The 27,551-nt window shown below is 43.7% G+C and overlaps 1 protein-coding gene across 3 annotated transcripts in view; it reads right to left on the minus strand.

Annotated features, from left to right (window-relative positions):
- Positions 1-18,755: 18,755 nt before the first annotated feature.
- The window catches only part of ZNF608 (zinc finger protein 608), a 114,872-nt gene continuing 106,076 nt past the window's right edge, over positions 18,756-27,551 (minus strand). For 2 of the 3 annotated variants that reach the window (XM_077753023.1, XM_077753025.1), the window contains exons 6-10: positions 26,149-26,566; positions 25,385-25,557; positions 23,826-23,979; positions 20,347-20,428; positions 18,756-19,761 (exon numbers count right to left, since the gene is read on the minus strand). In XM_077753023.1, the coding sequence (XP_077609149.1) occupies positions 19,755-19,761; positions 20,347-20,428; positions 23,826-23,979; positions 25,385-25,557; positions 26,149-26,566 (834 nt within the window). In that variant the 3' untranslated portion in view covers positions 18,756-19,754. Of the gene's footprint in view, positions 19,762-20,342; positions 20,429-23,825; positions 23,980-25,384; positions 25,558-26,148; positions 26,567-27,551 lie in introns of those variants that run through there. The other variant, XM_077753026.1, reaches the window with a different exon arrangement.

Raw genomic sequence — 27,551 nt, forward strand, 5'->3', positions numbered from 1 at the left:
TGTGTCTCCCTCTCTCTCTCTGACCCTCCCCCACGCACACTCTGTCTCTCTCAAAAATAAGCATTAAAAAAAAATATTTTTTTTTTGGATGCTAAACTCTTACTCTTTTTTTTTTTTTTTTACAAATAGTTTATTGTCAAATTAGTTTCCACGTAACACTCAGTGCTCATCCCNTACTGTTTAGGCATTAGAGTGAATGCTCAGAACAAAACATTCCGCAAAGCCATCCCTCAGAAACGTGAATTTGGATATTTAAATTAAAATCGTTCTCATAATTAAAAAAAAAGTTAACTGCACGTTGGAGGTCAAAAGACACTGCTGAAAAAGAAAAAATGTAGTATTGCTCCAAAATAATCTTCCTAGGGAGAGGTCCTGTCCTGTGTTTGTGAGTCACCATCTTAGAATCTGCTAGGAGTATAAAAACAGGATGGATAGAGAGAGAAAGGGTGTGAGGGAGAAAGCAGAAACTTAGTGGTTGCTTTCAGATTTGGGAAAAGAGTTCAAGTGAAAGCTCAGAGAGGTGGAAGAAGTGGAAAAATCGCCATCATCGTAATGGTGAACTTCTGCCAAAAAGTCTGTCCTTGAAGACAGAAGGAACTGGTCTATGTCAAGGCCAGCAAGTAATTCTTCTAACAATTTATCAACAAGTTCTGCTGCCATGAAATAATAACCAAGTTCATGGCAGCGTGAGATAAGGGAACTGAAACCGGAAAAAAGCTGAGCATTAACAAAGGTCAAAATGAACTTCAAGTATGAATTTCAAACTACATAACATCACAATTTCATATACACACAGAGAAATATCTAGAAAGATCTATACTGACCAAAGACAAATAGTTACCATTTTTACGACTGAGAGGAGATAAAAGGGGGAACTTTATTCTCTTTATTCTTCTGTGTGGCTTAAAATAATTCTTAAAATAACCATTTAGTTATTTATGATGTATGCAGTGAAAAAAAATCACATAATAGAAATAAAAAAATGTTTAAAATATGAGAATAATATGTTTCTGATGAGGGGCGCCTGGGTGGCTCAATCGATAGAGTGTCCAACTCTTGGTTTTGGCTCAGGTCACGATCTCACGGTGTGTGTATTTGAGCCCCCACATCAGGCTCTGCACTGGTGACGTGGAGCCTACTTGGGATTCTCTCTCTCTCCCTCTCTCTCTGTCCCTCTCCTGCTTGCTTGCTCTCTCGCTCTCTCTCTCTCTCTCAAAAATAAATACTTTTTAAAAAATATGTTTATGATATACACAAAGGTAGCTCGAGTCAGAATCTCTCTTCTCTTCCAAGAAACTATAATGAGCAACCAGCATGATGACAAAAACCATTTCGCATAAAGCTTGGATACCAAGATCACTACAAACTTATTATTATTGTTAATGCTGCCTCAAACAGCTAAAATTAAGCAGAGCCCCAACAGAAGCATTCGGGAAGCAGCCAAGAGCTGCCCAGGAAAGGGTGAAGGGAACCAGTGAGCCTCAGCTTCCAATGAGCATAAGCACAAATACACTTAGACGGAAAGGAATCCACTAAAAAGTGAAAGACCAAAGAGAATGTTGGCTCTGAGGTGGGGGAGCTTTAACAGAGCTAAGATCACACCAGGAGGTTCAGAGAGGAACAGGGAGCCAGTGACTGCACAGCACAGAGATGCCACATCGAAGCAAAACCTCTCCAAGGCAGCAAAGGAAAGAATCCTGTGACGAAGCCTACAATTTCATCTTGCCCTCCTTCCCACCCTTAACAATATATCCTATGAATAGAGGGTCCAGGAAAATGTAAGCCAATCAATCATGCAAAACATAATTAGCATGAGGCTGAAAAAAAATTAAAGCATCAAAATTGAGCAACAGATTAAAAAAAAACAACGCTCAAAAGAAACATTGCCATCAGGTTGATGAAATCTGGAATCACAAATTATACCATGATATTTGAAAATTTACTAAGAAAACAATGATCTCCATAAAGGAAGACTTCACAAATAAAAATATGAGAACACACAGCAGAGGAGAGCACACAGCAAAATGAATCAAATACGTGCAGCAGAACTTGGGAAAGAAATACATGAAAAAGATATTTGGGAAATTACATTTTTTTAATGAAAGGAGCAAAGGGCAAAATAGATATTGCAGAAAGCCTAAAATGGAATCTTAAAGCTGAAATGAAATAAGCTAAGAAAACGAGATAGAAATAAAGAAAAACTTTGAGCTCCTCGGTGGCTCAGTTTGTTGAGCATCTGACTTCGGCACAGGTCATGATCTCACGGTTTGTGGGTTCGAGCCCTGCGTCCGGCTCAGTGCTGACAGCTCGGAGCCTGAAGCCTCCCTCAGATTCTCTCTCTGTCTCTCTGCTCCTCTCAAAAATAAATAAGCATTAAAATTTTTCAAAAAGAAATAAAGAAAAGCTTTTTAAAGAATTAGAAAGACCATAATAATTATAAAAGATAAAATGTATCTAATGGCTACAAAGTAAGAGTATCCAACATACACACACCTGGAATCTCAAGAAGGGAAAATGACACAGAGCAAGTATTTCTAAATCATTAGTAGGAACCCTTTCCTGACATAAATGAAGACTTGTACCTACATACTCAAACAGCATATCATGTACCGGAGAAGATTATACCACAATCGACACTGAGACACACTCTAAAAAACCCATAGGAATTTGAAAATAAAAAAATAATTCCCTGGATTAGCTAGGCAAAAAGATACAATCGGGTACAATTCTTTTTAAAGTGTGGAAAATGTTTTAAAATAACATGTTTTTAGAAAATTATGAAATAAAAATGGAGAAGGAAAGGCAAGAGGTAGAGACGGGATGAGGACAGAAGAACGTGACTTAATATCGACAAAATGAGGGACAGAAGTGAAAACATAATCAGCACTACAAAAATGACAAAAAAAAGACAATAAAGTTGAAGGAAGGAGTCTATTGATAGACAAAGAAGAGAGCATAAGCTAATTTTATCACTGACGATACTGTCTGAGGTTATTATATTGTATATACCTTTGTATGAGGTATTATGCCTTTTTATAGTACAAAAGAGTTGCATAAAATATTTATACAAAAATATAAGATACATGTAGGGAAAAGTACAAGCTTCTCAACTGTCAAAAGAAAAACAATTTTAAAATAAGCAAAAAAAACCATAAAATAATATGACAGAACAGAAACACAAAATCTTTCCCAGCCATAAATAAAAATGGGCTGCACTTAACTATTAAGAGAATTAGATTTTCAGGCTGGAATCTATAGAGAAATGCATGTCTAGTCTGCGTAATTAGGCTTCTTCACAATTGATATATTCTATTTTTAGCTCCAAAATATTAAGCACCATAAGAGGATTACTGAACCTATTCTTTTTTTTTTTAATTTATTTATTTTTGAGAGAGAGAGAGGCAGCGTGAGCAGGGGAGGCTCAGAGAGAGAGGGAGACACAGAATCTGAAACAGGCTCCAGGCTCTGAGCTAGCTGTCAGCACAGAGCCCGACGCGGGGCTCAAACCCACGAACTGTGAGATCATAACCTGAGCTGAAGTCGGATGCTTAACCGACTGAGCCACCCAGGTGCCCCTGAACCTATTCTTAATAAAGACATTTATTTGTTAGCTACTCTGTTTGAGCACTGTCCTCATTAGGCATGTAAGAGTATGCATACGATGGTATGCTAAAATGAAATATTATACACAAATAGCCAAGGACAAACTTTGCATAATAAACTTCAAAAGCAGTTAATATCATTGTGAAAGATTCTAGAACTAGTTATTAAACATATATATACTTTGAATACAGATGAATTAACTAGAGATAGGGAAAAGATAGCAAGAGAAATAGAGGTAAGATAGAAACACAGACAGATATCATGCTATGTGATTTAGGTCCATCATTTAAAAAATCCAACAGTTCACATTAAAGGCAAAGCCCCTCCCAGCTCTAGGCTACTCCCCACGCCCCATTCATGATAGGTCAGCATTGTAAACAATTGGAGAACCTTGCTTTCCAGCTTGTCTTTCCAAATACAAATAATACAACACACACAGGCAAACCATACGTTGCGGCCAGCATATTGTGTGAGTACATAAACACTAACCCCTTCAAGGCAGCACGCCGTTGCCCTACCTTTGCTAGATCACACTGATGGACACTTTAGAAGTTTTTGGTTGTTTAAAATGATGCAGTGAACATCTGTTGACAGTGCCTCTGTGCGACTGAGAATAGCGGTAGGCTAAATTCCTACAAAGGAAATTATTATGTGTGTTCGTAGTTTTGACAAACAGCACCAAATTGTCCTCTCACGTATATCTCACTAACAGTGTCGGAACTTTGAGCCACACCCTCAACTAACATTTAGCCTATGTGGTACTAATCGGTGAAAAAAAAATTCTGTTGTCCTTTTCATTCACTATTTGACCATCTTTTTATGTTCCTAGCCCTCATTATGTTCCTTATCTATTAATGGGTTTGTTTATATCCTTAGTCGCTTTTTTCTATAAGGCTGCTGGCTCAATGCTTTTAAAGAAATCATTTCAGTATAGGGGCGCCTGGGTGGCTCAGTTGGTTAAGCGTCCAACTTCGGCTCAGGTCATGATCTCAAGGTTGGTGGGTTGGAGCCCTGCGTCGGGCTCTGTGCTGACAGCTCAGAGCCCGGAGCCTGCTTCAGATTCTGTGTCTCCCTCTCTCTCTGTCCCTCCCCTGCTCACGCTCTGTCTCCCTTCCTCTCAACAATGAACATTAAAAAGATAATAAATAATGAAAAATAATTTCAGTATAAAAATTGGCCCCTTGCCTGAGGCAAAATTTACAAATATTTCTCCCAGTTTCTTGTTTGTTATTTGACTCTACTTATGACATTATTCTCCAAATTCTACTCTAAATTCTTTACTGTAGTCAAATTATCCATCTTTTCCTTTCTGGCTTCTGAATCTGATGCTATGTACAGAAACATCACTCCCACCCAGAAATAAGAAATAAGGTGATTTACCTGTCATTTCTTCTAGTGCTAGGATACTTCTGCGAAATGTTTGGTCGTTCTAGAATTTACCTGGTCCTCTAGAAATTACCTGGAGTACTTTTGGATTCCAGACTATTTCTCACCTATGGCCAAGCAGTGTGTCAAGGTATATTTAAAATAATAACAGACAACATTTGCTGGCCAGGCAGTGTTTCCCTAAAAATAAAGATGGAATTACTTTTACGTTTTCATGCATTGATTTTATTTTTCAGAAATATTAATAGTAGACTATAATCATTTTATAGGTTTTATAATATATATTTCTTTCAGAAACCTAATTTTCATAGGGTTATTAACTGGCCTAACATAAAAAAAAAGAAACGTAATTTTCAATTTAAATAACACACAATTATTCGTTCTGTGTTCTAGGAACATGAGATAGGAAAGGTGTAACCCCCAAATTCTTTCACTACAAGAAAGACTCCAAAAAAAGGTGAAATCAATTATGTTCCACAAAGAACATTTTTCTATCATTTCTACTAGAGCTTAAATGGACTTTTTAGGGTGATACATCCATTGAAATCACTATACCCTTTAGCTTTATGTACAAACAGTGCAAAACTTTGATCAGAGTACTTAAATAGGTTACTTTTCCACCCCAGCTAATGCAAATCACAGAAATAGGGTGATTAATATAACCCTGTATCATTTACAATTCATTCACGTGGAAGAAATACAGAAGGAATAACTAGAATAGGGCGGCTTGGGGAAGCAAGTCAAGCTTACTGCAAAGACTGGATGATCAGTTAAAAATAGCAGAGCCTCTCAGACTTAAAGGTATTATTTTACCTCCTGCCTTGCACACCTTCTCCCATTAAACTTTGTCCTGGAACTGGCTGTGTCTGTTCCCTAGGCTGCCTCCTGTCCACCCTGTGCCCGGCCCCTCCCTTCGCATCAGGGGGTGACTGCCTCACTCTGCGTGCTGTGGTCCCCACGCCGCCATGACAAGATTGAATCGCTAGTAGGCAAACAAATCAGAACAATATCTATTCCTCAGCCCGCATAACCCAGCTTCTTAGTTCCTTTTATACTACACATCCCTCTACAAAGAATCTGCTGGTACCTGCTTCTGTAACTGTTCCTACCTCCTGCTTTTCCTAAAATCTCCCATGCATGTGCTGAAATTTTAGCCTCATCTAAACAGACAGCTCCTTCGTCCCTCTCCAGAGTAAAAATGAAGTCCTCACAATGGCTTATAAGACTCTAATAATATGCCACCTCTCTGTGTCCATCAGATCTCATGCGACGCGCATTTGCCACAGCGAGAATATTCAGTTCTACCCCAGAAGACAAGAAAACAAAGGTGATTGATGCAAATCATTAGATGTGTTAAGCATAGATAATTAAATTATTTACCGGGGAGATAGTTTAAGACAGATAAAGCAAATAGAGCATATACATGAGAACCCAGATAGAAAGGAAATGGAAGAACCAAGTAAATACTAAATATTCATGATCACTAAATATACATGAGACATACAAAGCACTGAATATTCATGATATCCTAAATATAGATGAGGACAAGAAGCACTCAATATCCATGAGGTCTTACTTTAGCCACTCATTGATGACACTCCTGAAAAGCCTCATCTGTCCTCTGTCCCAGACATGCAAATAAAGCCTGTAGCTGCTCATGACACTAATGCTACATTGCCTGGCCAAGCTCCTCAACAAGCCTGTGCTGACTCCAGGCTTCTCCCATCTTCCTCATTCTCATATCTAGTCCTCCTAACCACACGATCACGGAGAAGGCTAATGCACCATACAGATAAACAAGACAAAAGCATATGTATCACACAGAACTCAGGGGCACCTCGGTGGCTCGGTCAGTTAAGTGTCTGACTCTTGATCTTGGCTCAGGTCATGATCTCACAGTTGGTGGGATCCAGCTCTGTGTTGAGCTCCACTCTGAGCCTGCCTGGGATTCTTTCTCTCCCTCTCTCTTTCTCTGTCCCTTCCCGGGTTGCACTCTCTCTCCCTTGCTCACTGTCTCAAAATAAATCAACATTAGGAAAAATAAATAACACAGAACTCAGGGTGTGTGGCCTTTCCATTTGCCTGGGCCCCAGCCTGAGTGTGTTAATCCACTCCATTTCTTTCCACTGGCTTCTAACCCTACGCTTCAGTTTACACTACTTCGGTAACCTGTGTGAATTGTCTCTCGCCACTGTTATTCAACATAGTATGGGAAATCTTAGCCTCAGCAAGCAGACAACACAAAGAAATAAAAGGCATCCAAATCAGCCAAGAGGAAGTCAAATTTCCACTTTTCGCAGATGACATGATACTCTATATGGAACACCCAAAAGATTCCACCAAAAACTGCTAGAACTGATCCATGAATTCAGCAAAGTGGCAGGATATAAAATCAATGCACAGAAATCGGTTGCATTCCCAATAATGAAGCAACAGAAAGAGAAGTCAAGGAATCGATCCCACTTACAATTGTACCAAAAATCACAAAATAGCTAGGAATAAACCTAACCAAAGAGGTGAAAAATCTATACACTGAAAACTACAGAAAGCTAATGAAAGAAATTGAAGAAGACACAAAGAAATGGAAAAATATTTCTTGCTCCTGGATAGGAAGAACAAATATTGTTAAAATGTCAATAATACCCAAAGCAAAATACATAGTCAATGCAATTCCTTTCGAAATAACACCAGGATTCTTCACAGAGCTAGAACAAACAATCCTAAAATGTGTATGCAACCAGAAAAGACCCCGGATAGCCAAAACAATCTTGAAAAAGAAAACCAAAGCTGGAGGCATCACACTCCTGGACTTCAAGACATATTACAAAGCTGTAATCATCAAGACAGCATGGTACTGACAGACACTTAAGACACACAAAAACAGACACTCAGATCAATAGAACAGAATAGAGAACCCACAAAGGACCCATAAACATATTGCCAACTAATCTTTGACCAAGCGGGAAAGAACATCCAATGGAATAAAGGTAATCTCCTCTTCAGCAAGTGGTGCTGGGAAAAGTGGATAGCGACATGCAGAAAGATAAATCTGGACCACCTTCTTACACCATACACAAAAATAAATTCAAAATAGATGAAACGACTAAATGCAAGATAGGAAGCCATCAAAATCCTAGAGGAGGAAGCAGGCAAAAACCTCTCTGACCTCAGTCACAGCAACTTCTCACTCAGCACGTCTCTAGAGGCAAAAAGAAACAAAAGTAAAAATGAACCGTTGGGACCTCATCAAAATCAAAAGCTTCTGCACAGTGAAGGAAACAATCAGCAAAACTGAAAGGCAGCCGACAGAATGGGAGAAGATATTCACAAATAACACATCAGATAAAGGGTTAGTATCCAAAATCTATAAAGAACTTATCAAACTCAACACCCAAAAAACAAATAATCCAGTGGAAAAAATGGGCAAAAGACATGAATAGACACTCCTCCAAGGAAGACATCCAGATGGCAAACAGACACATAAAAAAATGCTCGACATCACTTATCATCAGGGAAATACAAATCAAAACCACAATGAGATACCACCTCACATCCGTCAGAATGGCTAATATTAACAATTCAGGCAACAACAGATGTTGGCAAGGATGCAGAGAAAGAGGAACCTTTTTTGCACTGCTGGTGGGAGTGCAAACTGGTGCAGCCACTCTGGAAAACAGTGTGGAGGTTCCTCAAACAATTAAAAATAGAACCACCCTATGACCCAACAATTGCCCTAGGAAGTATTTACCCAGGGGATACAGGTGTGCTGTTTCAAAGGGAAACATACACCCCAATGTTTATACCAGTGCTATTGACAACAGCCAAAGTATGGAAAGAGCCCAAATGTCCATCAATGGATGAATGGATAAAGAAGATGTGGTATATATATAAAATGGAGTATGACTTGGCAATCAAAAAGAATGATATCCGCCATGTGCAACTACGTGGATGGAACCAGAGGGTATTATGCTAAGTGAAATTAGTCAGAGAAAGACAAATATCATATGACTTCACTCATATGAGGAGTTTAAGATTCTAAACAGACGAACATAAGGGAAGGGAAGCAAAAAGGATATAAAAACAGGGAGGGGGACAAACCATAAGAGACTCTTAAATATAGAGAACAAACAGAGGGTCGCTGGAGGGGTTGTGGGAAGGGGGATGGGCTAAATGGGGAAGGGGCATCAAGGAATCTAGTCCTGAAATCATCGTTACACTATATGCTAACTTGGATATAAACTGAACAATAAGTAAACTGAAAAATAAATAAAGTATTTGATTTGTGCATCTTCAATCTGTGAGCTTTCTGTCCCACAATTATGGAGAGCTACCGTACCTACCATTCGACTCCTCATCTGTGCCGTCGGGACACTGTTCTTGTTCTCCCTTCTATATTCAAACACATTCTTACTCCAGGACCTATGCACTTGCTCTTTCCTCTGCCTGAAACACTATTCTTCGAGACATCTGTATGTCTTGCTCCTTCATTTCTTTGTGTATCTATTTCCTGAACCTCCTATATAAAATTACATCATTTTCCAACAACAATTTTCCAGTTCTCTAACACCACGTGAAAGAGGTGTCCTATGATTCAGTCCAATTTAGACACTGGCCTGTGTTAGCACAGACCCCACAGGTTAAGGACTGTACCTTTTTAACTTTACTTTTTTATTTTTATTTTATTTTATTTTATTTTATTGAGAAAGAGAGACAGACACAGAGAGAGAGAGACGCAGACAGAGAGTAGCAGGGAAGGGGCAGAGGGAAAGGGAGAGAGAGAATCCCAAGTAGGCTCCATGCCCAGCACAGAGCTGGACTCATTTTCCAGTCCTCTTCCTGAAAGTTCCAACCTTCTTCTTCTTCTTCTTCTTCTTTTTTTAATGTTTATTTATTTTTTGAGAGGCAGACAGAGCAGGAGTGGGAGAGGGGCAGAGAGAGAGGGAGACACAGAATCCGAAGTAGGCTCCAGGCTCCGAGCTGTCAACACAGAGCCTGACGCGGGGCTCGAACTCACGAACCACGAGATCATGACCTGAGCTTAAGTTGGAAGCTTAACCAACTGAGCCACACAGGCGCCCTTGGAAGTTTCAAACTTCTAATTATTTGCTTACATCCTCTCCAACCAGGCACAAACTTGAAGCTAGAGAGAAGCCCTCCTGGAGTCACCTCATTACCATGCAATTGGGTATGGTCAAAAGGGGCTCCTTATGAATAACAAAAGGCACTCCCATTCTTAGGCAATTCTAAGGATTTTAGGAGCTCTGTTCCAGAAACATGGACAAAGACCAAACATATAAATATTAAATATGGAATATATAGAACATATAACAACCCGTATATATAATACATATAATATGTATTACATGTGTGTGTATATATGTATATACATACATATATGTGAATATATATATAATAACACAAAGATAGGACTTTGCTCTTCCACATACTAGGTATTGCCTGTCCTTCTGGCTCTACTTTGCCTGTCTCTACATCGTTTGCTACCACCTGACATGTTCTATATTTGTTCGCCTATTTCTTTACAGTCACCTTCCCCCAGTAAAATGTTAAACTCCATGAGGGCTGAGCTGGGTGTCTTTTCTTGATTGTTCTATCTCCAGCATCCCAAACAGCGTTTAGTCTAAACCAGGCACTCCATAAATATTTCTCAAATGAGGGAGGGAACACCACGTCAGGATACAAAAGAGATGCCACTGACTCGCCTCCTGTCTTCGAGAATCTGCCTCACCCACACTTGTAGGAGCGGCAGTCCTGAGTTCTAGGATTCTCCCCCACCTCCCAAATCTGGCTGGTCACATGAGGCGACTACAGGGACAGCCGGCCGGTGCTCCTGTGCCCCTGGAGCAGGAATCTGGAGTGGGAACGCAAAGGCTGAGTCAGTGAAACGACGGTGAGAAACGGGCCAGCGTGCCCTCCAAAGCCATCCCAGGCCACATTCAATAACACAGGAGGGAAGCCGTGGGGAGGTACCGCCAGGCCATCTGTCACCAGCAGCAGGTGTAGGAGATCCTGTGACACTCAGGAGAGATCGAGGCATGATGTAGACACCATCACTGGGACCTGCCAAGCCTTTCCTATTTTTGGACATTATGAGACTGACTCATAAGCTTTCAGTAGATCCTCTTTGTAACTAAGCTGGTTTGAACGGGCTTCTGTTCCTGTCCGTAAAAGCTCCTTGGGTGCTGGGCGTGGACGGCATGGGCACGGGGCTGACCCAAAGAAGCCAGACCTAGGGGTGGGCTGAGCAGTCTGCTCAGGGGCCCCTGCCCGGACCCCCTCTGCAGGCAGGTTCCTTGAGGGCCGTAGTGCTTCCTGGCTCAAGGGACAGCCCGGGGACCACTTGCAGCCTCTCTCCTGGAAGTCAGGACTTGGAACCGAGATGCTACGAACACTGCCGGTCGAGTCAGGCTATGCACTCAGAGAATGACAGAGAGCCAGTGAGCAGAGAGAGCAGAGAGAGAGAGCAAAGGGGCCGTGATGAGGAGGGGGTGGAGAGGACAGAGAAGGAAGGACACAGGGGCCAGGGCCTGCACCCCCCTCCCTCCTTAAGCTTATACACACTTCCCGCCCTCGCTCCCTCTCTGCCCTACGTTGAACCTGCCTATTTTGCTTAGGTTAGTTTGAATAGCTTTCTGTTATTTACAACTGAAAAGTCTTTGACTAAGACATAGTGCTCTTAGAAGCAGAAGCATCAGACTTCTTGGGAGGCACATTTAGAATCTAACAGACCGGTACGGGACAATTAACCAAGGTAGTATTTGTGACATTGTGATAAGAAATATATAGGGCGCCTGGGTGGCTCAGTCAGTTAAGCATCCAACTTCGGCTCAGGTCATGATCTCACAGCTCATGAATTCAAGCCCCACATCGGGCTCTGTGCTGACAGCTCAGAGCCTGGAGCCTGTTCAGATTCTGTGTCTCCCTCTCTCTCTCTGTCCCTCCCCTGCTCATGCTCTGTCTGTCTCAAATATAAACATTAAAAAACTTTTTTTGTACTTAAAAAACAAAAAGTAGCAGGAAGTACCCAGGTGAGCCTGCTAAGCAGTCAGAAGACAGAGGCCCTCAGAGTTGCCAATATGGAAAGCGGGGCGAGGCGGGAGACAGTTGGCCTTCCGTGAGAGTACTTCCTTCACATTAAACACCTGCTGTCAGTTTCCACTAGCAGACAGTGAAAAGGAAGTCCCTCTTGGCTGACCTTGGGGGACGCCACTTGGCGACCTGTATGATCTTGGCCCACCTCAACCTCCAGGCAGTCACGGGAACGTTCCTGGGCTCCCTGGATTGTCACGTGGGGTTTCCAGAAGCTGCACCACCACAGCGAGAAGGCTCTCAAGATAGAAACCACGTACAAGCTGGCCACTAATAGGCACCGAGACGTCCCCTGGCTGTGAGGCATTTTTTGTCTCTGACTCTGCCCTTCACTATCACAGAATCCTGGCAAGGAGCAGAAATGAATCAGTCACTGGAGCTTTCCACTTCCGGGCATGTCTGCCTCTCCCCAGCGGCCTGGGGACTGAGCTCACAGTGCCCCCGGTCACACGGTCCCCTTCCAGGAGATGCCTGCTGGGGCCTGTCCATGACTAATCCTGCTTCAGCCCCCAGACAGTCTGGTCACCAAGCTGTTGTCATAAAATACATCTTTTAGTGTATGTCCCTGTGTCTCTTCTCACTGAGGGGATGGTGGGGGACTTGGGGGACAGCTGACACACACGCACCTGGGGACTTCTGAGGCTGAGCACATCGGGCTCCAAGGTTTATGAGCTTTGGTCGCCGAGTCCCCAAAGCGAGTGTTCGTCTGCACATCGATCTCCCCGGTCAACAACAGGTCAGAAGGGCACTGCAGAGACATGTGGTCAATGCGCAGGGAGGAGGACCCTCCCCTCTGCCTAGAAGGGCTGAGCGCACAAGGTCCAGATGCCGTGTCCCTAGGAAATACGTGGCCCTTTAGTGGGACCTCAAGAAATACTTCCTGAAAGGACTCTGGCTCCTGTCCTGTTTGCCCACTTTCAAAATTCCTTCTCTGGAAGGAAGTGAATCCCACCCAAAGTGTAGATGTACCAGGTGGGGCACGAGCCCACCCCTCACTAACCAGGGACCACCATGTGGCACCACTGAGTGTTCCATCCTCCGCAGTATGTGACCTGTATACACTGGCACCGGGGAAAGACTGACAGAGGGGCAGGAAATTGGGGCCATTCCTCTACCTTCTTCCTACTGACCGCTGTGATCTCTGAGAGGAGAGAGGAGGTCAAAGGTTAAAAGGATTAAGCCCTCTCCGCCTCCCTCTCCAAACCCCACCTTCAGGACTACCTAGCAGCTACCCACCTACTCTTCCTTTTGCAAACACAAGACTGCTTTGCAAGAACCACTCAAGGCTCTTTCTCAACCTACCGCTTTTGATAACCCTATGCCAATGACCACAGACTAAAGCCTGGTTTCTCTTTCCCTCAAGGAATCTTCCCTGTCTGTGATGTGGTAAGATTCCTCCTCCCCATCCCCCTTCTCACCACCCCCCCACCCNCTCCCTACGTCCCAGGGCCCTCACCGCCCGCCTCCCCCGTGCCTTCACACTTGTATCTCTATTCCAGTAAGGAATGGACCTGAGCTCCTCTTCTCAGATTACGGGTTACTTGCTTGGGGAGAAGGTAGGTCCCTCTTATTTCTGACAGGCTATAAATTTTAGGGAACTTCTGCAGGGGAAAAGAGCATGTAACTCTGTGTGTGCGTGTGTGTGCGTGTGTGTGTGTGTGTGTGTGTGTGTGTGTTTGGGGTGGCAGTCAAGAGTGGTACTGTTCTTCCAACCAGTAGAGTCCTGCTCAGTAGGTTTCTGAAGCCCTTCAGAGTTTTTTGGGTGTTTAGTGTGGCCGGTGACGTGGTGCCTCACCACCTAATTCTGCCCAGTCACTGGATTCTCTAGAAATCAGTTACAGCTGACGGTCTCCCTGAGTTTCGCTTACGTGACAAGTGCCTGCTTGTTACCCATGCCCCGTCCTGTATGCAGACATGGTTCCGGAGAGGCACAGGATGTCAGGAGAATCTACCACTTCCCACCGGGCTCAAGGAGAGGTTTATCTTCAGACAACAAAACATTCAACTCCTTCATCTTCTTCCCTGATGAAGCCCTGGTTCTAAGTCATCATGCGTCTCTCCCATGCACTCTCCGGGGGCAGAGTCTCACCCTTCTTAGCCTGAAGAATCTCATCCTATGGTCCATGACGGTTCAGGAGTGAGCATGCGCCCTGATTCTGGTCAAGGAGACACAAGGCACGGTCTGCCAGGTGTCTGAAAAGGCCTCTCCCCTCCTAAGACAGAGACACAGAATGACTCACCCCTGTCTCCCAGATGCGACGGTCTCCAGACAGGGCCCCTGGAGCGCCCATGGCCATTAGCACGAGGGATCAAGAGGAGAACAAAGAATGTTCCAGAGAAGCAGACCAGTGGCATGGAGGACTGCACTGGAGCTCACTCTGCTCTCAGCTTTGTGCCATGGAACAGAATGTATTTCCTCGTGGCTTAAGGCAGCTGAGGGTCAAGGTTTCATCACATGCAGGGGAAAACCCCCGACGCCACAACAACCAAGCCTCCCTCTCCACGATCGGGTTGAAAAGCCATCCTTGCCAGGCTGGGGATTGCACCTGTTTCCCACCTGCCAATCGTCACCCTAGTAATAAATCCTGGAAATTTCAGGATCTGATCTAGGAGGATGGTGTGGGCGTGGATGACCTTCAGTGGAGAGTGACAGGAAATGGGACCCTTCCTCCTTCTAATCTATAGTTTTCTGACGATTTCATGAGGCTCAGGATGTGTGAGCCATAGCCTCCTGCTGCCGTTAGGAGGAAGAATTTTTTTAATCAAACAGTCTGTCGTGCTCACAGCACACATTTCCTGGAACAAAGTCCTCTCAGAGGCCAAGAAAAATCAAGGCCATTCTTTTTTTTAGGCATCCACTATATTAAAAATGAGGAAGCAATTCCAGTACAAGTTTCTAGATACTGGGGTACGGTTTACATCTTGCAAATAAACATCTCACATGTCTCCCGCTGCCACGTGAGTGCACGCAAAATGCACTAGAAAAGGATCTGGTTCCAGGAAATGAATGTGAAGTTGTGGTTTGAACTTCTTCCTTTTCGAAGTCCTTTAAAATTTTTTTTCCTTAGTAGGCTCTATGCCCATCGTGGGCTTGAACTCATAACCCCTTGATCAACAGCCACGTGTTCCATTGACCGAGCCAGTCAGGTGCCCCCTAACTTCAGCTTTTTTAAAACTTACCTTTTCACACTCCATTTTTCCCATCAGCCTCTGACACACAGGCTTCAGTTCCCACCAAATCTAACTTGGCTTGTGAGCCTTGAGGTACCAGACGCAAGCGGCTGAGGATTAAGGGTAGCGAGGCCATTCAGACAGCCAGGAGCAGAGTAAAACTTCCAGCAATGTACGCCAGCAATGGGCTGAGGACCCTGGAAGCTCACAGGATCCTGGCTCTGGACGGCTACCCAGCTCTGGGAAAGGCTCTACTGGGGTTCTTTTGCCTAGAAAACTTGAGACACGGGCTATTTTTGCCCCTCTTCAGTGAAGAAAGCGGACTGGGCCTTGTCACTCACTGAGTTTACCATCCCTCTCCTGAAGCAGGAGAGAGAGCATTGTGCTTACAAAGCCCGCCCCGTCCTGACGTCCGTGTGGACTCCATTTATTTTCCCCTTGTGCCTCAGTTTCCTTAACTTTCAGATGGGAATAGTAATTGGGTTTCCTGAGAATTAAGTGCTGAAGCCAGGAAGCCTTGCCTTCGAGAGCGCTTTGGCTGAGGAAAATAAAGACTCCGGGCCAGGAACCCGCTAATAGTGGGCTTCGCTTTGTTCTCTCTCCTCAAGTTAACGAACGGAGGCCAACAACATTTATGACTCCGGCTTCTGCAGGAAGCAGGGAGTGGAGGACAAAAACAATAATAAATGGCTTTGCCTGTCTAGCCTCTTTTTCAGAATCAGAGAGGGAACAAAATGACCAGTAATTATCATTTAAACTGCTGTTTTATCCTGTATCAATCAGGGCTATTCATTCCGGGCACTCTCAGACCCTCGGGCCGAAACCACAGTAAATCAGGGTCACGGCCAGTGTGCACTTAGAAGGCCAGCCTTCAACTCCGTAGGTGTTAATGACCGCTGCTGCACATCCATGGCGAGTTTCCATGAAAAGAGCCATCGGAGATCTTCATCTAGGAACGGACGGTTCTACGCGGAGCCTATTACCTTGTTTTTGAATATTCTGCAGTCGACGGGACCACAGCTGTAAACAACTCTTCACTCTCATTGCTCCGTGAAGTTAATTTGCACTGTGTCAGCACCGCGGGCTTTTTGCATATGTTCAGGACAAGCTGATATGAGCAGGCCTGGAATGAATAATGTTTCGTAAAATCAATAAACCCTATTATTAGTCACTAAGGGGGCTGATTTTATGTCTATAAAAGTAAAACAATTAGAAGCGCATTAATGGCAGATTCATCATAGTAATATAATGGAGCCAAGTAGGCCTGTCTTTTGGGAATCTTTAATTTACCATTCGGTACTGACTATGTACTCATCCAGAGAACCCGCACACATAATATAAACAGACCCTGGCCTTTGGCAATTCGTGTTGTCATAAGCAAAGACGACACTGTAACAGTTCAGGGGAAGAAACAAAACTTCGTTTAGTGATTAATGTAAACCAGTCATGAATAATGTTCCCGTAAAAGCCTAGGGGGAGAGACTATTCAAATTGCATTGTGCTTTTGGTCACAAATTTCTCTGCGTTTATCACCACTCCTGTTTATTACAGTAGCAGACCTAAGCATGGTCGGCTGTACCTATTTATACTCTCTTTAGGCATCTAACTAGCAGTGATGAAAAGGCTGGCTATGTATATAGTAGGCACATACCCAGTCATTTTGCAGCTGAAAGGGAAGACCGGCTCTCATGTAATTTAAAAAAAAATTAAAAAAAAAAAAATTTTTTTTAACATTTATTTATTTTTGAGAGACAGAGCATGAGCCAGGGAGGGGCAGAGAGAGGAGACAACAGAATCCGAAGCAGGCTCCAGCTCTGAGCTGTCAGCCCAGAGTCCGATGTGGGGCTCGAACTCACAAAGCACCAGATCGTGACCTGAGCTGAAGTTGGATGCTCAACCGACTGAGCCACCCAGGCGCCCCTCATATAATTTTTCTTAAAGTACTTCTTACTGAAAATAGGAAGGTCATCAGGAATCTGTAGCATCACCCCGGCACCATAAAGAACACGATAATTGAGCGGAACATGTACACTGACCTTAGTTTGCCACTGCATTGGGAACAACTGAATTGTTTGGTCTGTTCCGGAACTACAGTACCATGTAGGCCATCAACAGACATACTTTAAACCATGTTCGGAACAGAGGAAACATGCTTGTTTAAGTGGCATACGAAAAATTACATCAGCTCTTCATGGACACCTCAAGATGTGGTCTACAAACTGAAAAAAGTTTGATTTAAAAACGTGATTTAAAAAATGATGGAAGATTCGTGAAATTCTCTTAGGAGTAGGAAGAAAAAACCCACCACAGTGATTTTTATCAATAGTCACACGGATGGAATTCAAAAGAAGACCAAAGTGAAAATTCAAAGCAAAATATGCTTCTACAGAAATCTAGTAAGAACACAGGCTAGACCTGGAAGGGACCTGGCAAGGGTAACGCTTTCAGGTGATTTTCCGCAAGTGGAGCAAACATGTTGATTGCGCAGAAATCTACCCAGTTGTGATGCCAAGGCCCCTAAGGAGGACAGCTAACTAAATCAGACACCAAAACAAAGTCCGTCAACTTAAAAAAGAACTTTTTAGAGAACACCAAGTGGGAGAAGTGTCATTAGCAATTAGGTTAAAATTAAAAACTTAACAGAGGCAAAGAAGCACCGAGACCAACCAGTCCGAACACAGGAAGCACACCCCCACTGCAGTGTTTCCTCGTGGCTGCGATGCTCCCTAACCACCCCCATCCCCAGATGTGTGCAGGGATCACTTCTCATCTCCCGTAGTGAGGCTTCCCTGACCGCTCTATCTACACTCGCAGACTTGCCCATGTATTCGCCCAATGCCCACTCTCCTGCTTTCTGTCCGTAGTGTTTATCAACCGTGTAACACACTCTGCCTATTACGTAGATATTTTGTGATACTTAAGACACCTAAAGTGCTAATTCTGTTAATACAGGAATTTCTATCTGCTTTGCTCATGGCCGTATTCCAGGGCCTACACCGTGTCTGGGATATAAAAGTAGGTGCTCGGTGAGTGCTTCTTGGAAGAGAGGGACGATGGGATGGGGGGCAAGAAGAAGAAAGGAAGGAAGTAGTTAATTCTGTACATTTGGCATAAAATACACTCGTGAAACAACTTAATGGCAAGTCAAATAAATGGCTAGCTGACTTTTTACGCGCCTCACCTACTGTCTACACAGCGCAAGACTGACAACTTTGCAATATCAGCCCGTATCGCAGAAACCTAGATCTACCTATCTGTAGTGATATTATGCCCCATGTTCAGAGAAAAGACCCGGGGAATCTGGACATGCCCTCTGAATTAAACACACCACTAGGATGCTATACCCATGCATCATACGTGATGATGCTAAGAAAACTTAGCATGTGTGTACTTTATGAGTTCAACATTCAAAATATTAAGAAGCCTTTCCTTGAAAATTAGAATCACAATCAGCCAACTAGAAAGAACACGAGACAGACAAGAAGCCGTTATAAAAAAAAACCTTTTTAATTCTGATTGCCAAATTATTTAAGGCAGGTATAAAAAAGGAAAGCATTCAATATACATTTTACATAAAATAAACTAGATTACAGCATAAAACAAGTAACCAGGCAATAGCGTTAAAGTCTCTCTTCTAAAACTGGATAATTGTAAACATTAAAAAAAAAGTGGGGGAGGGGGACTGTAATAAGACTATTCAAGTAATAGAACAATCACAGATGTCTCTGGTACGCAGGCTATTGGGTTATTTGCCATTCAAGATTATCAAAAAAATGACACCTCATTATTCACAGATGCTCATTATTTCCCCATTTGTAATCTTTACATTATCTACAACACAGTTTTTGTGGTACTGGCAAACCCATGCCTTCCAAAAGTCTTTTTTTCCACAACACACAAGTACAAACAGCGACTACGGGAACATTTTACACGGATGTGTCTTAAACGGGAGCCACCAAATAGACATCTAAATTGTACCCAAGCGTCATCATCACAGCCAGACTTTCTGAGGGCCTTGCGGCGGCGGGAGCGGGGCGGAATCTATGGAGGATATGCAAGGTTCAGGCACACGGATACGTCATTTATTTACAATCGAAAAGGAAAAGGAAAAGAAAGTAGGCAGCCTTTTGTGGCTAACACTTTTCAACATGACAAATGCATTTTTTTTTAAATTTCCTTTACTGAGTGGTTTGCAACGTGGTAGCAGACCCTGTGTGTGCGAGCCTGGTTACTGATACAAAAAGTAAAGAATATATATATATATATATGTATATATACATATATGTATACGTATATATATATAAAACAGAAGCTTAATTACAGCAACATTTGTTACTCTGTGATAAAATCTGTAATTTACAAAAATGAAATGACTGGTTCTTGCCTGCCATTAAAGGCATTTCAAATTAACACCATGGAACTGATGTCTGTATAAAAGCGCTTCCCCATGTGATCCAGTCACATGACAACGTACATTTCCAATCTTGTTATTCTCTGCAAAGGAAAAAAAGAAGACCTTAGTACAGGGTTCCACCCACACTGCACGCTGAAACCGTGAAAACCCCACGCCGGATAGGCTTATCTTCATTCTACCCAATTCATGCAACATACACGAGGAAGCAAATGAACACGAGGGTTATGATCTATGCAGCAGAAAAATAAATTATTTTCCTTTCTGCCACAACTTGAGGGATAATTAAAAATATCAAAGGACAAACATGACCTTTAGCATCTGAAAAGAAATGTCTCCCCTTGTGACTTTATTTTTAAACACGATAAAACAAAGGGAGTTGTGGCGAAGTGTTTCAGCAGGGCTGTGAGGATAACTAAGGGGCTTTCAACTGCTTAAAAAAAACAACAACAAAAACCACTGATCAGTTAATTACTAACCTATATTATAGCTAAAGAAATGAGAGTCCTGGATGCAAGCTGCACGGGAAGCAACCAGGACAGAAAAGCACATTCGTTACAAAAATATAAAAAACCTAAGAGGCAAGCTTTTGGTCTAAAGAGGCTCTATTTAGCTTCCTCCCACCCATCAAGACGTCTCTATGTACAAAAGTGTGTAAGGATATTTACCTTCTTTGTGCAGGAAACATTCCTGATGCAGATGCCTGGGCGGCCACCTGCTGAGAGGCAACGAGGGCTGCGGAGGTCAAGCCTAATGGGGAAAAAATGCAGGGTTTCTGTGATGTTCTGGAAAGATAAGAGCAGGCACAGGCGGTGTGTGTGTGTGCGTGTGCGTGTGTGTGTGTGTGTGTGTGAGTGAAGGGCTGCAGCAATCCGTCCTGTCCTAAACATACACATGAAAGGTTTCACACAGCAAGGACAGAGTCCACATCGCTTGGTCTAACCCCTATGTATCCATTTAGCCAATACTCTGTGGTTTTTCTTAATAGCTATTCAAAGAGAAGAGCGAGCATTCCGGAGCATTCCATCTCTCCGACTCTGCATGGTACTAAGCGGTTGGCTCACATTCCTGAGTAGGAAGCTCTGGAGAAATAATAGGTCCCCGGCAACAACAGGAATCAAAAGTCACAGTGAATTATAGAAGCAACACGCTATTTGCGTAGCATACAATACTTTCATGATAACTCTCATCCCTTTAGCATCTCCCCAGTGAACGAACACAACGCATCCCATAAGGAACACGGAATCGGTGAATCGAACTTAGAAACGGGCCTAACTTATACCCTGCAAGAGAAAGACAGCAGCCAGAGAATGGAACGGCTCCAGACGCACGAAGTTGCCTGACAGGACATTATTTTTTAATTCTACAGAAAACAACCCTGGAAAAATGAGAAAAAGCAAATGCAGAGCTAGGGAACATCATTCTTCCAAGCCCTCTATGTTCTCTCTGAGCACCACTCGTTGACAGTGAGTAGTAACAAGAGCTAAATAAATAAAAACGACCCTGCCCACGTGTAGAGCACTTCCCACTTATGGAGGTTCCTTTAAACGTGTTATCTCGTACTCACCAGCAGAATGAGGGGCAATGTGGCAAGTGCCATGGACTGAAGGGGCTCCTCCAAAATCCCTATGCGGATGCCCTAACCTGTAATGTGACCATCTGAAGACAGGACGTAAACAATTAACGTCAAATGAGGTCATGAAGATGGTACACTGTTGCGACAGGATTAGTGTCCTTAGAAGAGACACCAGAAGGTAGCTCTTTCCCACGCTCTCCTCCCTCCACCCCGGGCCCTGCCCCCTGCACACAGAGAAAAGGTCACGCAAGCACAGAGCAAGATGGCAGCCACCAACACACATCCTGTCACAGCAGTCCAAGCTCCCTCAGACAGCAAGAACCCAGCAAGTGGAGCTCTGGGTAGAGATGGGGCCACCGGCCACCCCCGTGAGGTGCCGGGGCTAGACAAGTAGCGCAAGGTCAGCGAAAACACCACAAATCAAAGGCTATCTCCCATCGAGTCTATGGCTTTCTCAAAACGTTTCTCCATCTTTAAAGTCACAGCAATGAACAGCTGTGAAGAGCCCCTGAATTTGAGGGCATTAAAAGTGTTAAACCGGTCCCCATCAAATAATGACCAGCATCCTTCACAGAGCTAGAAGAAACAATCCTAAAATTTGTATGGAACCACAAAAGAACAGCCAAAAGAATCCTGAAAAAGAGTGGTAGCCACAAAAACTAGAGGCATCACAATCCCGGACTTGAAGCTGTACTCATCAAGACAGTATGGTACTGGCACAAGAACAGACACTCGGTTCAATGGAACAGAATAGAGAACCCAGAAATGGACCCACAAACATGGCCATCTTTGACATAGCAGGAAAGAACATCCAATGGAAAAAAGACAGTCTCTTTAGCAAGTGGGGTTGGAAAACTGGACAGTGACATGCAGAGAAATGAACCTGGACCACTTTCTTACACCACACACAAAAATAAATTCAAAATGGACAAAAGACCTAAATGTAAGGCAGGAAGCCATCAAAATCCTAGAGGAGAACAAAGGCAGCAACCTCTTTGACCCTGGCCGGAGTAACCTGTTACTAGAAATGTTGCCAGAGGCAAGCAAAACAAAAACAAAAATGAACTATTGGGACCTCATCAAGATAGAAAGCTTCTGCACAGCAAAGGAAACACAACTAAAAGGCAGCCTACAGCATAGGAGAAGATATCCGCAAATGACATATCTGAAAAAGGGTTAGCATGCAGTATCTCTAACAAACTTAGCAGACTCAACACCCAAAAACCAAACAACCCAGTTAAGAAATGGGCAGAAGGCATGAATAGACACTTTTCGAAAGAAGACATCTAGATGGCTAAAAGACACATGAAAAAATGCTCAATGTCACTCATCATCAGGGAAATACAAATCAAAACCACAATGAGATACCACCGCACACCTGTCAGAATTACAACTCAGGAAACAACAGGTATGAGTGAGGATGCACACAAACGGGAACCCTCCTGCTCTGCTGGCTGGGATGCAAACTGGTGCAGGCACTATGGAAAACAGTGTGGAAGTTCCTGAAAAAGTTAAATTTGGTCCAGCAATTGCACTACTACGTATTTATCCAAAGGATACAAAATACAGATTTGGAGAAGCACACGCACCCCAATGTTTACAGCAGCACTCTTAACAATAGCCAAACTGTGGAAAGAGCTCAAATGTCCATTGACTGAAGAATGGATAAAGAAGAAATGGTATGTGTATGTGTGTGTATACACACACACACACACACACACACACCGGAATATTAATGAAATCTTGCCATTTGCAACTACATGGATGGAGTATATTATGCTAAGCAAAATTAGAGCAAGACAAATATATGATTTCACTCCTACGTGGAATTTAAGAAACCAAACAGATGAACACATGGGAGGTAGGGAAGAGAAGACAAGCCGCAAGAGACTCATAATGACAGAGAACAAACTGAGGGTTGATGGAGGGAGATGGGTGGGAGGTAGGTGAGATGGGTGATGGGCATTAAGGACGGCACCTCTGAGGCACACTAGGTGGTTTATGTAAGTGATGAATCACTGAATTCTACTCCTGAAACCAATATCACACTAGATGTCAACTAACTGGAATTTAAATAAAAATCTGAAAAGAAAAGGTTAAACCTAATTGTCTCACTCCCCTTACTTCCGGGGTAAGGGTGCGGGTCGGGGGAGATCAACTTAAAAGGCCTGCAGAAACCTGTGTGATTTCACCAAAGCCTCTCAGTATTCCTCCCTTTTTTCCTACAATTTCCCTCCAGCAGCTGTCTGATCTTCTGATTGTTATATTCAGTGCCCCAGACACTGGCCACCACTCTCAGTCCGGCAGATAGCGGTAAGCCGCCGATAACATCAACCAGTGACAATTATTAAGTGGGAGTCGTTTCCTGTCTCAGTAGAACACAAAGACACAGGGAATCGCCTCCATTGTGTCACTAGGAAATACTAGGAAATCAGGATTAAGAACTTATTCACTCTCTGGAGTTCGTGTTAACTCAAAGCTCGGTGTATTTATTTTAAGACATGAAAGGTACTTTGGGCCAACAGTTTTCCAAAGCAGAATGAACAGCATGAGAACGACAGGACGGCTGACCTTGAAAAGGGTCATATTGACCAGGGATGAGCGGGTAACCCATGCCCACGTGGGTGTGGTGGTGCGTGTGCAGGTGCCGCTGGCCGAACGGCGAGTGGCGGTCCCTCTCCCGTTCTGCCTCGCGCTCCCGCTCTGCGGTCGCCTTTTCCGCGGGCTGCAACAGAAAACAGAGACGGGCCCCTCTCAATGCTCCGAAAAACCGACAGGAGTGCCCAACTTACCCTTCTGTCCTTTGAGCCATGTACGTTAATGATTCAGCAGCAAACACAGAGATACTTAACGTTCCTTAATAACTGAAGAGAACCTCAAAAGGCACGCAGGAGTTCAGTTGGAATTAAGCCAAGCTAAAGAAACGCCCCACCTAAAAAGTTACCCAGGCGGCATCAGGGTTTGTCGCAAGTGATAGAAATCAGAGGACTTTTTCTTTACAGTCACTCGTAACTGCAGGATTAGGATCTACCCGGGTTCTTCCCAGAGACATTTATACATGGGTCAAGGGGGTCAAAAAATGTAGTTGTGGAGACAGGAGTTTTCTTNCAGGCGCCCCAGGAGTTGAGTTTTCTAATGACCCGTGTCTTCTGTTTACATTTTGTGGGGCGGTCTATCTCCTAATCCTCAATACACCTTATCTGTTTTAGTCCACTGAAAATACACAGCTCAACACGATAGGTCAATATCGCGTACAGGAAATCGTTGCCCTGTGTCTCTGGAAGCATTCCAGAATCTGGCAGCTTCTGAAGGCTCGACGAGGAGCTGCGGGTCTCCCCGATCACCGTTCAGGATGGCCTTTCCCATACATGTCTGTCTGCCAGAACCCAGCCAACCTGAAGTGCTCGTGGTGATGCAAACAACCCCACGAATGTTTGCACTAGAAGGAGGGCTTACAGAAACAGATTCATAAATGCTCTTTCCCAGTCTACTGAGGCTCTGCTGGCCCATCCACATCAAAGATCCTGTATCTTATTCCAAACTTCTCTTTGCTAGGCAAGAACCATCACGTCCTTCTGTCTCTCTTCACAAGAGCCTTTAGGACGGGGAGTCGCCCTTTTTCTTGGGGGAGGGGAGGGTACTGGAGTGGGAGCAAGGGCAGTGTCTTTCACAAAGACACTTGTCTCCCTTGCTTCGGGAGGTTACAGAGACAGGATAACAGGGTCGAGGTCAAAAGAGACAGATGCAGCCGCCATCCCTTCCCCGCGTGACTCGCCCGACATGCCAATGTATCAGAATATCAGGCATCAGAGATCCTTCACGCCGAAAGCCGGCTCCCATGAATTTAAATGTCCACCTAGCAAACGCCCTCCAGGGCAGTCAAGGTACACTGCATTTTGCGACAGGAAAGCTCGCCAGCGCCACGCACGCTCTGACAACGTTTTTCTCCCCTCGTGTGTGAAAGCATCTTACTTTTGAACATTCCATTCTTTAAGGTGAAGATAACACAGCATCGTGAAATCACAGCTGGGTTCGAAAACCATTTATATTTCAAGACCGTCTCCTGGCCTGTCCCCTCCTCTCCTCCCCCAAAACACGGTGCTTTTAAGTTGCAACAAAAGGAGGCTTACGGCAGGAGACTTGCTGCGGTACTGGCTGGCGTGCTGCTGGAGCAAATCCAGCGCTTTCGATTCCGACGTCGTTTTCGTGTTGATGCTCGGGCTGGTATTGACTTTCTCTGCCTCCTCTCTCCCTGACATCTTCCCATAAACAGGATAATGAAAGCCTGGAGAGAGATAGGCCCCTGCAGATAAACAACAAATGCCACATCAAGTTACGGGCTACATCTTTTAAAAAGAAGAAGAAGAAAAAAAAAGACCATTCGGGTTACATGAATTTGGGCTAAGAGTCGGAGATCTTAAATTAGGGGATTACATTAAGCTTGGGCTACATCATCGTTAAAGTGCACGTAGGTTCTCCAACTTTCTTCTCCCAGTTAATTCATCCTGATGAACGGAGGTTTATAAACAGAATTGAGCTTACAGCCATTTCATACATTTACGCGTCCGCTTAAGTGAAAGGAATAGTAACTATAATGATTATGACAGTAGGCGCTTAGAATATTTTCAGAGGCAATAAAGTATCTGTGAGTCTAACAGCTAGACTAGACCACCAGAGTCTATGGAAACTAGAGCTGGGAACTCTTGACGTTTTCTCTACAGCAAAACAAAACAAACGGAGATCGGTCAGTTTCATCTTGGGAACTTCTAAGGAGCATAAAAACAAGCTAAACCTAGGTGATAACTAAAGCATCTATTTTATCCCGAGCTTTGCAATAACTAATAATTGAACGCAGCCTCTTCCCTCCAAGAGAGCGAGAACCCGTGACACGTACCAGGGTAACTGTGCATTAGGACAGGAGAAACAGCCCGGTATGCAGGGTGGCTGGGGTCATACATCTGTGGGTAAGGATAAGCATGCAAGTACTGTATGTAGGGCTGATGCTGACTCAGAGGCGAGGAGACTGCCACTCTCGTTCCCCTAGAGTCCTTCCAGTTCACGGGCGTCTTCCGATCATCACTCTTGAGCTTGTTCTCCTCCGTGGATTGAGAATCGGGGCGCTTGGCCTCTTTGGGCTCCTCTTTAATGCTCGTTAATGACACGGGAAGGTTGGACACACCACTCTCCTTAGTGGGAGTCTTCCTGGGACTATCTTCTTTTAATTTCTTTTCCCTATCAAGCTCTTCTGACTTTTGCTGATCTAGGTATTTGGGCTGATATACATAATGATGCCAGGTCCTTGAATCTGGATCCTGATTTTAAAGGAAGGAAGGAAGGAAGGAAGGAAGGAAGGAAGGGTGAGAGGGAGGGAGGGAAGAAGGAAAGGAAAGGAGAAAGGAAAGGAAGAGAAAAGACTTGTTTTAAAATCTCAATTTTTAAGCATAACCCATTAATCACCATGACAGCATTATTACTCTTAATTCTAACACTAAGTTAACAGGTATTTATGTGCTTGCACTGTGCAAAGAGCTTTACCTCCCTCTCTCACAAAGTAGTAACATCTGAGGTAGGCATCATTATTAACAGCTTTTACACAAGACAAAAGCAAAGCTTTTAAAGCTCAAGGAACAGAGCTGCTGACCAGGGCACAGCTGCGTTTCAAACTCAGGTCTGAGGGAACTCAGAGCTGGACCCTTCGTGGGATCTTTCAACCTTAAATAACACCCTCAGACATAATTTAATCTAACCTTCATTTTCCCTTCACTGTCTCACATACACAAAATAAATCTTAAGAAAAACTCCAGCCCAGGGGACACCTGGGTGGCTCGGTTGGTTAAGCGTCTAACTTGCGCTCGGGTCATGATCTCGTGGTTCGTGAGTTTGAGCCCCACGGCGGGCTCTGAGCTGTCAGCACTCCAGCAGCACTGGAGCCTGCTTCGGATCTCTGTCTCTGTCTCTCTCTCTCTCTCTGCCCCTCCCCTGCTCACACTCTGTCTCTCCCTCTTTCAAAAAATAAATAAACATTAAAAAATATATATATATACACATATTTTTAAAACTTCAACTCAAGCCAGTGAATAGTAAATGTGAGTCACCACTGTATCACTTAACATCATTTGCAGGGTGGGGGATGGTGAAAACTCTTGGTTTCCTAATATGTTTTCTTCACCTACAGCACCTGAGGCTTAATATAAAGGGCTCACATCTCCTGTGCAGACATCTTCATCAAAACAAAATTTCAAAAATTAATAGCACACATTGTAGCTTTTCTATTAGAAAACAACGACATCTATAACC

Source organism: Crocuta crocuta, unplaced genomic scaffold (genome assembly GCF_008692635.1).
Source record: "Crocuta crocuta isolate KB4526 unplaced genomic scaffold, BGI_CrCroc_1.0 scaffold377, whole genome shotgun sequence".
Taxonomy (NCBI): Eukaryota; Metazoa; Chordata; class Mammalia; order Carnivora; family Hyaenidae; genus Crocuta; species Crocuta crocuta.